Genomic DNA, 12,277 nt, shown 5'->3' with positions numbered 1-12,277 from the left:
TGTTGGGTTATTTTCTTCTTCTCAAATGGAAATTGAAATTTTTTTTTTTTCTGTTATATATATGTTTTTTTCATCTCCGCTTTTTTATTTAAGCAAAAATATCAAAAAAAAAAGAAGAAGACGAAGAAGAAGAAAACATAAGCAGAGAAATACACAGCAGCAAAAAATCGTACACAACAAGTGTAACAAATGCATAAAAATGTCGTTATTTTGTTGTCTGTTTGCTGTAGCTTTTGTTTAGATTTGTGTGCCAAAACATCATTATGATGATTGTCAGGATTTATTGTAAGATAAATTTTTTTTGATATTTTAGCTTTAATTTTTTTTATTTTTATATATAAAAAAAAACATGAAAAATAATCGTCTCCCAGTTAGTTATTGAATATTTTCTTGAATATTTCTATTATGTATTTTTTATGATGAACTGATTAATTATTCTTTTTTTTCGCATTTATTTACTTTTTGGTATTGATTATTATTTGATCTTTGTTGTATCTTTGTTGATTTTCATTTTCTTTGCAGCTTTTACAAAATTTGGGTAAAGTTGATAGAACAGCAGATGAAATATTTGATGATCACTTGAACAATTTCAATCGTCAACAACAAAATGCCAATAGATTACAAAAAGAATTCAATAATTACATTAGATGTATACGAGGTATGTAATTCTTTCCCCTTTCTTCTTTGTATATAAATCGTTTTTCCTTTTTTTTTTTTTTTTTTTTGTAAACTAAAATAACATTAGGAAAATGCATTCGCAATTACCGGCGAAGAACAGATTATCGATTCGGTTGTGGGAAAAGTGGTAATAGTTGATTATTTATTAGGTGCCTGCATGTATTTTGATCATCCTTTAACTTAAAAAAGTCATTTATTAGGAAAAATTAATTCAATATATATATCAAATAGAAAAATTTCCCATAATTTTCTATAACTTTTTCCTATCTTTCTGAGAACATCGGTTATGTCGAGTCGAAGGAACGATATTTGTTTAGCAGTGGTCCAATCATCGTATCCATTTTTGCACGTCTGCACCTTTACAATATTGCAATTATTTTCCGTTTGAAAACTTTTCAAAGTCAGGTGTTTATAGGGGGAGTGGTCGAAGAAGTGGACCGATCCGAATCATTTTCAAAAGCGTTCGTTCTTAGATCAAAGCACCTCAAAGTGTCAAATTTCATTGAAATATCTCGAAAATTTCGAGTTTTATGTTGACAGATATCCAACGGACAGGCGGACCGACAAGCTTAGATCGATTCCGAAAATATTCTCCATCGATCGGTGGATCTATCTTAAGCCCCTCTGTCTGTCTCAAGTCCTCCTGGATGTACCACACATCCACACAAACTTAATATACACTAAGTTTGATTGAAACTGGGAGAAGATGGGCTTATAGGACCATATAAGGAACACATCCACCAAGCTATTGGAAATGACACCTTCGGATCTTAGACTCACATCACACCTTTGCTTCTCAGAACATTGCACTTTAAACGAATATAATTTTTTTTAGGATGTAATAATGTTTCACTACAGATGTGCATTGAATTCGTTTTTTAAGCTCGCAGCGAAAATGAAGATAAAATTGTCTAGAACTCTGCAGGCGTCAAAACCCGATTTAAATTAATTAAAGTCATGGTTTAAACTCACGTCGACATGAAGCCAAAATATTTTGGAGATAAAATAGTTTGCGACGACGCCAATAAAATCACACATTCACTTATGAAGTTCTCTCTAAATATCGTATGCAGCCTTTTATAAGTTTTTCTTTTTTCCTTTTTGCAAATAAGAAAAGTGGTGAAGGGTGTGAAGATAAATTCGAATTTAACTAGCAAAGACACCTACCGTTTCTGTTAACAAAACTCTGTTAACTATTTAACAGAGCTCTGTTAAATAATTACAATTGAGATATAGTTGGATTTGACAGCCTACTGCGTCCATATTGAAAAAAGCAAAATATTTTTGTGGATATTTCATGAATCTATATGAAAATACCTTTCAAACAAAGCGAACAAATTCAAATTCTGCCTATGGGAGTTAAATTTAACGATGTTTTCAAATTTGGTATATTAGCGAAAAATGGATATGGGATAACGGGCAAATTTGAGATTTTCGGCGGCCAAACTAGAAGATGACACCTATATTCACCTACATCACGTGAATCTATATAAAGGTACATGTCGAATGAACAAAAATAGTTCAAACTTTTCTTTCGGGAACTATTTTTAAGGATCTTTTGAAGTATCGTATGTTAGCGAAAAATGGTTGTGAGTATAATATAGTATAGTATGGCATAGTACTAGTATGGTACGAGTATAGTATAGTACTAGTACAGTATACACTAATATAGTATACTCTAATACAAAATATACTATACTGTAGTACAATAATATCCCATACAAAATACACTATACTGGAGTACAATAATTTCCCATACCAAATACACAATAAGTTTCAATACAATAATTTTAATACACTAATACACTAATGCAGTTAATACACTATACTGCAGTATTTTGTATGGGAAGTATACTACAGTATAGTGTACTACGGTATAGTGTATTTTGTATTGAAATTTATTGTACTACAGTATAGTGTATTTTTTACTGGAATATATTGTGCTATATTAGAGTGTATTATATTAGTGTATACTGTACTAGTACTATATTATACTTGTACCATACTAGTACTATGCCATACTATACTATATTATACTCACACCCATTTTTCGCTAACATACTATATTTCGAAAGATCGTTAAAAATAGTTCCCGAAAGAAAAGTTTTAACTATTTTTGCTCATTCGACAGGTACATTTATATATATTCACGTGGTATAGATGGATATAGGTGACATTTTTTAGTTTGGCCGCACTAGAGCCCCAAATTTGGGTTTTATTCCATAGCCATTTTTCGCTAACGTACCAAATTTCAAAAAATTGTTAAAAATAATTACCATAAGCAAAATTTGAATTTATTTAGTTTTTTTAAAAGGCATTTTCATAGAGATGTCGACAAAAATGTTTTTACGTAGTTTAATATGGACGGAGTGCGCTTTCAAATCCAACTTTATCGTAATTTTAAATATTTAGCAAAGCTCTGTTAAACCGTTTACAGAGTTTTGTTAACAGATATGGTAGATGTCTTTGCTCGAATTTATCTTCACATCCTGGAAAAGTGAAGTAGTGAAAGTCGAAAGGGCACATAATTGCTTTCTTTGTTAAAAAAAAAAAAACAAATAAGAAAATTTAATTCGGTCGGGACCGAATCTATTATGCCCATCACCCTTATCCTAAAAAAATAAACAACGAAATTTTCAAGCTCTATAATAGGAAGTGGTCGCGGCTGATTTTTTTTCTACAATCAAAATAAAAGTTTTTACCGTATAGGCGTGTTGGCGTTGTAGGCGTGTCCTTTGAAAAGCTTAGGCCACTTTCAAACTCTTTTGCAAACTCTTTATAGACGATATTGACAGCGTTTACCACAGATACTACCCAGTTGAGCAGACAGACGGACATGCGTAGGTGCACTGATTAAGAAGCTACAAACTGAAGAAGAAGTTTTTTTACTTTATAAGTTTTCTTCTTTTCTAATACCGGCTAAGCAAACTCCTTATTGTCAACATTTTAATTAAATAAAAAACTTTTGTGTTTCTTAAAGCTGCTCAAGCTGCTTCTAAGAGCTTAATGGAGGCCGTTTGCGAAATTTATGAACCTCAATGGACCGGTTACGATGCCTTACAAGCTCAAGTGTCTGCCTCGGAGTCGCTATGGCAAGACTTTTCACACAAACTAGCCGATCAAGTTTTAATACCATTGAACACCTATACCGGACAATTTCCAGAAATGAAGGTATTTTTGTCAGAAATAATTTATTTCACGATTTATTTATGCCATTTAAAATTCAAAATAATTTTCCCTTTATTTTGTAGAAAAAAGTCGATAAACGTAATCGTAAACTGATTGACTATGATGGTCAACGTCATTCGTTCCAAAATCTACAGGCTAATGCCAATAAACGTAAAGATGATGTCAAATTGACAAAGGGTCGCGAACAATTGGAGGAAGCTCGTCGCACTTATGAATTAATGAATACTGAATTGCATGACGAGTTGCCCGCTTTATACGACTCAAGAATATTATTTTTGGTTACTAACTTGCAAACTCTCTTTGCCACAGAGCAAGTTTTTCATAATGAAACATCGAAAGTAAGTAAATGCTCGTTTAATGCTCGTTTACGATAAGATAGAAAATGTAATGGATATTAGAAAACAACAGCCTGTAAATCTAGATAGAAATTGCTCAGATAAAGCTCTCAAAAAACAAAACGCATTCTTAGGAAAAACAATCTGCCTACGTCAAGTTTTATAAAACATAACAAACTAAGGGATCAAACCATTTTTACATTAATCAGGCAAACATGTTTTAAATTTTATCTAACGTAGCGTAACGTAAAGAAAGTACAGTACGCATTATTACTTAATCATATTCGTTTAACGGTCCGGTCACTCTTCTGGTGACAAGGACCTGCCAGCGACAACTTGATGAGTGGTCTGATTGCAGACTTTTCCACAAAGCAATCAGCTACCATCGAGAGTCAACATTTACACATAATTTTGCAAGTGATTAACGGCGTCAGAGAAATTATAGTTAGATTAGCACTGCTGGGTTGATATTTGCCCGTTGGAGGGCAATTCATGACGAATTGATAATCCGAATGCAAGGCATAGTGTGAACTAAGGGGCAGCTTGGGTCAAGATTTCAAAAAGTGTGACGTCGACAGACTTCTTGACATCTTGATAAGGCCCTTCGTATAGTGTCGGTTTGATTGTGGTTGCCCTGCTCGTAGAGATATTGAATAGTTACAGGTGCATATAGGGCTCTCCTTGCCTAGAGCGAAGGTTTCCCAAATGTTCTCGCATTCCAGCTTGCCTTAGACTCTCTAAGTTGCAGGATTCTCTTAGTAACTGTGGGGCGGAAGTTGTCGCTTTCATTTAGCTCATGAACGAATGAGCGTTTGTCGGATTAAGTCCTAGCCGAAAGAGAGAAAATGTCCAGCACAATTCGAAGATATACGACCGTCACCAGGAAAAACACTTTAAAAACTATCCTATCATGCAATAATATTTTCTTTAAACTTGAAGTCAAAGTATATGAATATCGATGAATATAGATTTTTTGAGTAAACGTTACGATATGCGACAAAACACCATCATTTTTGGAAAACATGATTAAGGGGAGTAATTAAAATTTACTGTTGGTGGATGGTAACAGAAAGCATAGAAGCAAGAATAGATAAAGCCCTTTAATCCGAAGCGTAAAAGGTCCTAGCGTCAATGGAGTAAACCATTAAAATCGACGGCAAAGAAAAATACGCGTATTTTCATGCTTATGATCTGTATTTGAAGAGCTCAAGTCGATTTCTTTAATTCCCTTTGAATAGAAGATGACGGCAAGAGGAGATAAAACATGGCATCGTATATATTGCATTAATTTCAAAAACACTGAGCGGGGTCCTACAATATCTTTAAGGCAGTTGATCTTAGCAGGCCTTTCACTTTTAGCCCGCCGTAACTTTAATCCACTTTCTGTATAGAAAAAGAAACAAAAAAGAAATTATGTTAACTCTAGGCGTGTTCTGTCAACAGAGAGAAGAGGAAGAAATTTAGCAGTAGTTTCACTAATTGTGACCTATCCTACGAACAGATGTCGGGGCGATATTCAAAACTACCACACCATTATTTCAACTTGGAATCAAATAAGTTCTTTCAGACAAAATTTTGATATCGTAATAGTAACAGCGAGATAGCGAGACAAGAATAGCTTAATCGATTGCACTAACCTAATGTTAGCCTAATCGAGAGACAAATAAAATGTATAGTTTATGGGATTCTATGCGGTATATAAATATATGCTACGGTATATAAAAATGGATCTTTGAGGGTTTTAAAGTGAAAGTATTTTAAGGAGGCGACATCCGCAAATATACAGAAAAGATTGAATCTGACTTGGTTTGAAAGCCTTTCAAATTCGTCCGTAGCCGTAAAGACTTGAAATATTCGCATAATTAATCGCCATGCACAGGCCTGTAATGACTGTCATTTTTTTATCTCGTTACAATTTTTTAGTTTTTATTTGATCGGTAAATATTTCTCTTTCTCATTTTCATACGAAAAGATATTCTCGGAATTAGAAGCCATTGTCGATAAATTGGCTACCGAATCACAACGTGGCTCCAATACGCTTAGAAAGCAAACATGTAAGTGAATATTTGGATTTCTTCTTCGTTTTATTTAAAACTAAATTTTAAACTAAATTTCTTTTCAATTTTTTTTTTTTTGTTATTAAAACGATTAGCGAACGTTCTCAAAGGAACCACAGGTCCCATACAAACGCCAGTAAAACAATTGAATAATGCCAACATTACCAATAGTAATCAATACCAAAATCAAATAACAGCCAATGGCACCAGCAACAATCGTAAGTACATTGAAAAGTATAATCTCTTCTTAAAGCTAACGTTCTCCCAAACAAAATTTCTTGATAAATTTGCTTAAAGTTCGTTTTATTTATAAAAGTTTTCAATTTAATAATTTTTCCCTTTGTTTATTTCACTTTTTTTTTTTTTTTGTATACTTAATTTAATATTTAAAAAAATGTTTTTTTTTTTTTTTGGTTAATACATTAAAAATTTGATTTTGTTTTCCATTTTTTTTTTTTTTCTCTTACATTTTCTTTTAATTTCTTAAATCAATTTTAAAATTGCTCAAAAACTCTGTAAAAAAAAAAAAAAAATCATATGAAAATATCTTCTTTTTTTTTGTCATATTGCATAATAATTTCAATAATTTGTAATAATTTTAGTAAATTAAATAATTAGTAGAATTGTAAAGAAAGTTATGTAAAAATTATTTGCGTTTTATATGAAAAATATTTATAATTTATTATTATTATTATTATTTTTATTATTATCATTTTGTTTTGTCCTTCGCTCTGTTATTTTATTTCTTCATAGTTTACCTTTCACTTCTTTTTATTTATTTATTTATTTTTTTTTTATTTTGGTTTTTTTGATATATAAATTTTATTTATTCCCCTTTCCCTCTTAGTTTTTGGCAATTTTAAAGTTCGTTTTGGAAAACTCATATCCATACTTAAGAAGAGGACGAAGTAAACGAAAATTGCATTCCATTTGAATATAAGAAAATCGTATTTGTAATACGAATACAAGAAAATAAAAAAAAATAAAAAATTATAAATTTAATAACAACATCTAATGTAAGTATCAAAGATTCACATACATGCCTATACATAAAGATGTGTTTTGTGAGCGTCTCTTGGCCCGATTAGGAAAATGCAATCACTCTTTCACACTCTGATGAAATCTCAATTAAGAGTTTTTCCATACTTTAGTGTCAGACCGGTAGTGTCGCCTTGAAAAGGTTGCTAACATTTTTACATGGAACATGGACCATGCCCCTGGCAAAGTATACTTTCAAAAAGAAACTTGTAGTTCGCCTCTTTGGTAAAACTATGAAAAATCACTTGGAGTTATACCTTAAGGCAATCCACAGCGAAATGTGACTAGGTAGCCAATCTTATTCAAAGTGGCATTTCCAAAAATTGTTAGACTGTTAATTGCTGTTTCACGTCGTTAGTAGCCTCCTTATTTTAAAATTTTTACAAAACATTTCGCGAAAATTTATATTAAAAAAATCAAAAATATTTTTAATTATTTCTGAAATCGTTTTGGCCATTCCATCCAAGACAAGAGTATTAAGTATTACAAATTAAGGTTAATTTTGATACCCTCTAGGTTAGTTTTGATATCCTCAGGTTTCCTTCTCTATCTATCGGTCTTTCTACTGTAAATACTATTATCGGCCCACAATCTTTTCTAAAAAACACGCGAAGATGTATATATATATATATATATATATATTGTATATATGTATACCACTTCGCCTAGCATAGTTTTTCATTAACGTCCGTGTTATCTATAAAATATCAATAACTATAGATAAAAATTATTGCCCTGTAAAAGCTTATTTTTCATAAGATATATGGAAAGTGTTCCAAAAAATATGCTTACTTCCTTCAAACTTATCGCAGTAAATTTACATATTAAAGCACAATGCTAGATCAACTTTGATCTTAAAAAAAAAAAAAAAAAATTAGATCTTCAGAAAAACTTGATATGCTGAGATGCAACTATTTGCTTAGCGATTTTTGCCGAAAACTTTCGAAAATTGCGTCGTTTTTTTTTTTTTTTTTTTTTTTGCATATAACGAGTGTTTCAAACTGTAGAGTACATGTCCATTAAACAATTTGGACCCTGAGGACCGTTTGTTAAGAGGCTCACAACATCTGCAAAACTTATACGCTATCGAAAGAAAAAGAAAATTTAATCAACGACTTACCTTCTAACATTTCGGTCGCCGAAAAATTCGGGTAAATGAACGAAATTTGCTTTCTACTTTGCTTTTCGTTTACTTGTTCCACTTTCATTCATCAGAATCATTTTTCATTACAATATCAGATCAATCTATCGAATTACTTCAAAATGTCACAAAAATTACGACCTGTAGATTGAAATATATATATATATATGCATAGACAGATAAGCTTATATCGATACCGAAAATGATTGCTATGCGCATCTGCACAGTCTTAAAATATCCTTTAGCAGGTTACAACTATGACGAGTAAAGAAATGAATAAGCGCTTGCATGCACTTTGATCAGCGACATCTATTAGTGAAAATTGATAACGTAATACGAACTATCAATGTACACAACGGTTAAATTCGATGATTTCGACATTTCATGAAATAATATATTCGACTGTACTAAAATGATATATTCGAAATAAAACTAAATTTTGATAGTTTACGGTATAAGCTGGGTGGGGCTTACCTTTCCCATTTTACTAGTAAACATGTGGAAATATATGGAAATTTTTATTGTATGCCTGTTGTAGTCTGTGGCCGGGTACTGAGCAAAAGAAAAAGATGACAAGTCGGGGATGTTCTCTGCTTACGTTACGTTCTAGACATGACTATTGACTAATATGGCTCGCTTTCAATGCCAGCATGCGCGCAAAAACTTCTGATTTCCGATTTCAAGTCATTATTTGTATTTTTGTGACCAGAGGAATGTATACCTTAGGCATTGCATAGACGAACACTCGGACAGACATGTTTAGTTTGGTACTAATCGGGGATCAATATACTTTATACAGTCATTGAAGTTTCCCTCCAGGTGTTACAAACGTGAATACATCCTCAGTCCTTAAGTGATTAGTGTAAAAATCATAGAATCATTTAAAAAAAAAAACGAAAAATGTGAATCTTTGATAAATTTTATTAAATAAATTACCAGGGTTTCTTGTGGCAACTTACTCCCGTAACCAGCACTTTTCTTTTCAAGTAATTAACTAAATTCATACTAATTATAGAAAAGATAAAACTTTATATAAATGCCTACAGTAGTAGTCTGTAAATAATTTTAAATGAAAAAAGGAATTTATTGTTTTTTTTTTTATTAAATTTTCAATGCCATAAAAGTTTGACCCTGAAGCAAAACAAATATATTTTTACATAAATTCTGTTGAAAGTGTTTTCGTTTAATTAGTTTGGCTTGAACAAAATCAAATTTTTCCGTTTTTTTTTTTTTTTTTTTGCCTGCGTGCATGTTATAAATTTTCTTTCTGTCGTTTCTATCGAATCCTAGCAAAAACAAAAAATTATTTTTCCTCCCATTTTTTATTTTTATTTTTTGTTAATCGTTTGTTTGTATTTTTTTTTTTTTTTTTTTTTTTTTTGTTTTATTTTGTGGAATGAAATCTAACAAAATCGAAAAAAATCCATATAAATAACAACACATACACAATAAAATTATTAAATTAAATAAACGCATTCACAACATGCAACCAATCAATCGACTGGCAACGAACATAAAAACATATAAAAATATCATTAAAAAAAAAAAAAAAACAAAAACAAAAAATGATTTAAATGAAAACAACGAAACAAACAAACCATTAGCACCATCTCCGAGCTCTTCAGCATTAGGACAACGACTTGATCATGAAGGTTCCCCGACACCACCACCACCGGATACAACGCAACCCATTGCCGGAGAAATAGCGGTAGCGAAAGCAGATTCATCGTCACCAGTAATACACAGCCGTACAAGTACGCCAAGTACAAAAATGCTGGCAACCGATACGGTTCTGGGCAACAGCGTAATAGAAAACGATGTAGGGGACAACAATGCAACAACAAACGATCCCGAAAAGTTGCTTAGTCAAAACGTCATCTCATCATCAACAACAATAGGAACAATTGCTATATCAAAGGAAGCATCAAAAGATGCAGACATTGTTGCTGCATCGGTCAGCGCTTCTCCTACCATCAATCATGCCGCCCCAATTAATGAACTTAGCGCAACAATTGCCCTTAAAGAGAAATCGCCATCTAATGGTACAAAATTGCACAAAGTCAAAAATGACCTTAATCTGAGTAATGTTAATTCAACGATGGCAACAACAACAATAACCACATTAGCAACAATAACAGCAACAACATCAAAAGTCTCAACCGGAACGTCAAATACAGTGTCTGTAGGAACAACAGCTTCTCTTAGCAGTATCTCATCATTCGAGCTCAATCTTAACGGTAATAGCAATAAACAAACAACAAATGGCGAGAATTGTTTAGTTACTACCACAAATAGCAACAACAACATGACTAGCACCGCCACCGCCACCGCCACCACCACTACCACCACCACTACCATCACCAATAACAACACCACCACTAATGGCAATAAAGATACAGATGCCAATGCCATTACCACGACAAGCACCACCATAGATGATTCGAATAAACAACAGCAACAATTAGGTAAAAAATTATAGAAATATACTTAAAATCAAAAAAAAATCTCTCTTAATCTCTCTCTCTCTCTCTCTTTTTCTGTCTCTCTCCTTGTTTGTCCTATTCTCTTTAGAGAGAAAGAACAACTTTTCAGTATAGTGGTTAGTGGAAATTTTCATATAAAATTTGAAATAAAAATCATTCGCTGAGTGAGTGAAAAGCATATAAGCCCACCTGTCTTCTTCCTTCTGTTGAGAAACTTCCCAAAAAAGAAATATCACTTAAAGTTTTTTAGGGTAGAGCAACAATCAACCGTAAAAAGATTGTAACAAAAGTGAAATTTGCATCACAGTCATGGGCTACAAAAAAATTTCACAAAAGCGAAAGCAAAAAAAAACTTCATTAGAAAAAAAGAAGAAGAAAACACTTCCCAAGTGCTTGCATATTAGAAGAGACGCAACTATCCTGAGACTACTCAGGCAGATTTAACGTTCATTGGGGTTTCCCTCGTTCAATAGAATTTTTCCGAATATATTTTGCTTTGTACGCCGTGTCAGTCAAATGTAAACACTTTCGATATAGAAAAAAAATCGCATCCAAAAGAAAAGTTGCAAAGTGTCCTCCGGATCCGGGAACGAAAATCTCTTATGTACAACAATAGCTAAAATAATGGCCATCGATGTCTACATCTGTATCCTACCCACCCTAAAGTTGTTCATATAACGACTTTTCCAAATAAAACGCCTACGCATTTTTAGTAGCTTTCGCCCTTCGATCGCAACATGTCAATGTACCAAATTTCATCAAAATATCTAAAAAATTGCCGACTATAAGTTGAATATAAGAAAACAAGGCGGAGAGACGGACAGACATGCTCAGAATCACTTTCTGAATCGATCTGTCAAGGCTTAACTTAAGTTCTTCTGAACCGCAAGTAAGAAAGGGAGAGGCGGTAGAGAAAGCAGGATTCAAGATGAAGAACCATTGCCTCTATATCATTTAGGTCTCGAGAGGGTCCAGCAAGGCAGGTTAAAAGAAAAAAAAAAAAATGAAAGAACGTGAATATAAACTATTTTGCACCAGAATAAAGTAAATGGAAGATCACGTTAGTTTAGATCATTTTCTCTATGTCGCTTAGGTCTTCGGCTGATCGATCAAATTAGGTTTTATATATGCGGTTAAAGAAATTATTAATCCAGGCCAGAAGTTGACTACAAATATATATGAAATTTATTACTAGAAATGATTATATTGGCATACAATCCCTTAGTAAACGAAAGTTGTGGAAATGTTAAACCAAGAAATGATCTTTAGTTCCGTAAGAGTGTCATTCAAAAATTTTCGTCTTCCTGAGTTTTTTTTTTTTTTGAAGGACTCCATCGATTTTATTTAGAATTGGCC

At 32.4% G+C, this 12,277-nt stretch overlaps 1 protein-coding gene across 1 annotated transcript; it reads left to right on the top strand.

Annotated features, from left to right (window-relative positions):
* Positions 1–513: 513 nt before the first annotated feature.
* Positions 514–10,932, top strand: LOC119644148 (bridging integrator 2-like; the record flags this gene model as incomplete). The annotated part of the gene is made up of 6 exons (XM_038043676.1): positions 514–658; positions 3,659–3,849; positions 3,930–4,205; positions 6,175–6,256; positions 6,355–6,477; positions 10,043–10,932. Coding segments are annotated over 6 exons (1,692 nt in total), but the record flags the coding sequence as incomplete, so codon positions are not given.
* Positions 10,933–12,277: the final 1,345 nt, after the last annotated feature.

Source organism: Glossina fuscipes, unplaced genomic scaffold (genome assembly GCF_014805625.2).
Source record: "Glossina fuscipes isolate IAEA_lab_2018 unplaced genomic scaffold, Yale_Gfus_2 93016, whole genome shotgun sequence".
Lineage (NCBI taxonomy): Eukaryota > Metazoa > Arthropoda > Insecta > Diptera > Glossinidae > Glossina > Glossina fuscipes.
Note: the sequence above shows the minus strand (reverse complement) of the source record. Positions and strands in the feature narration are given on the sequence as shown.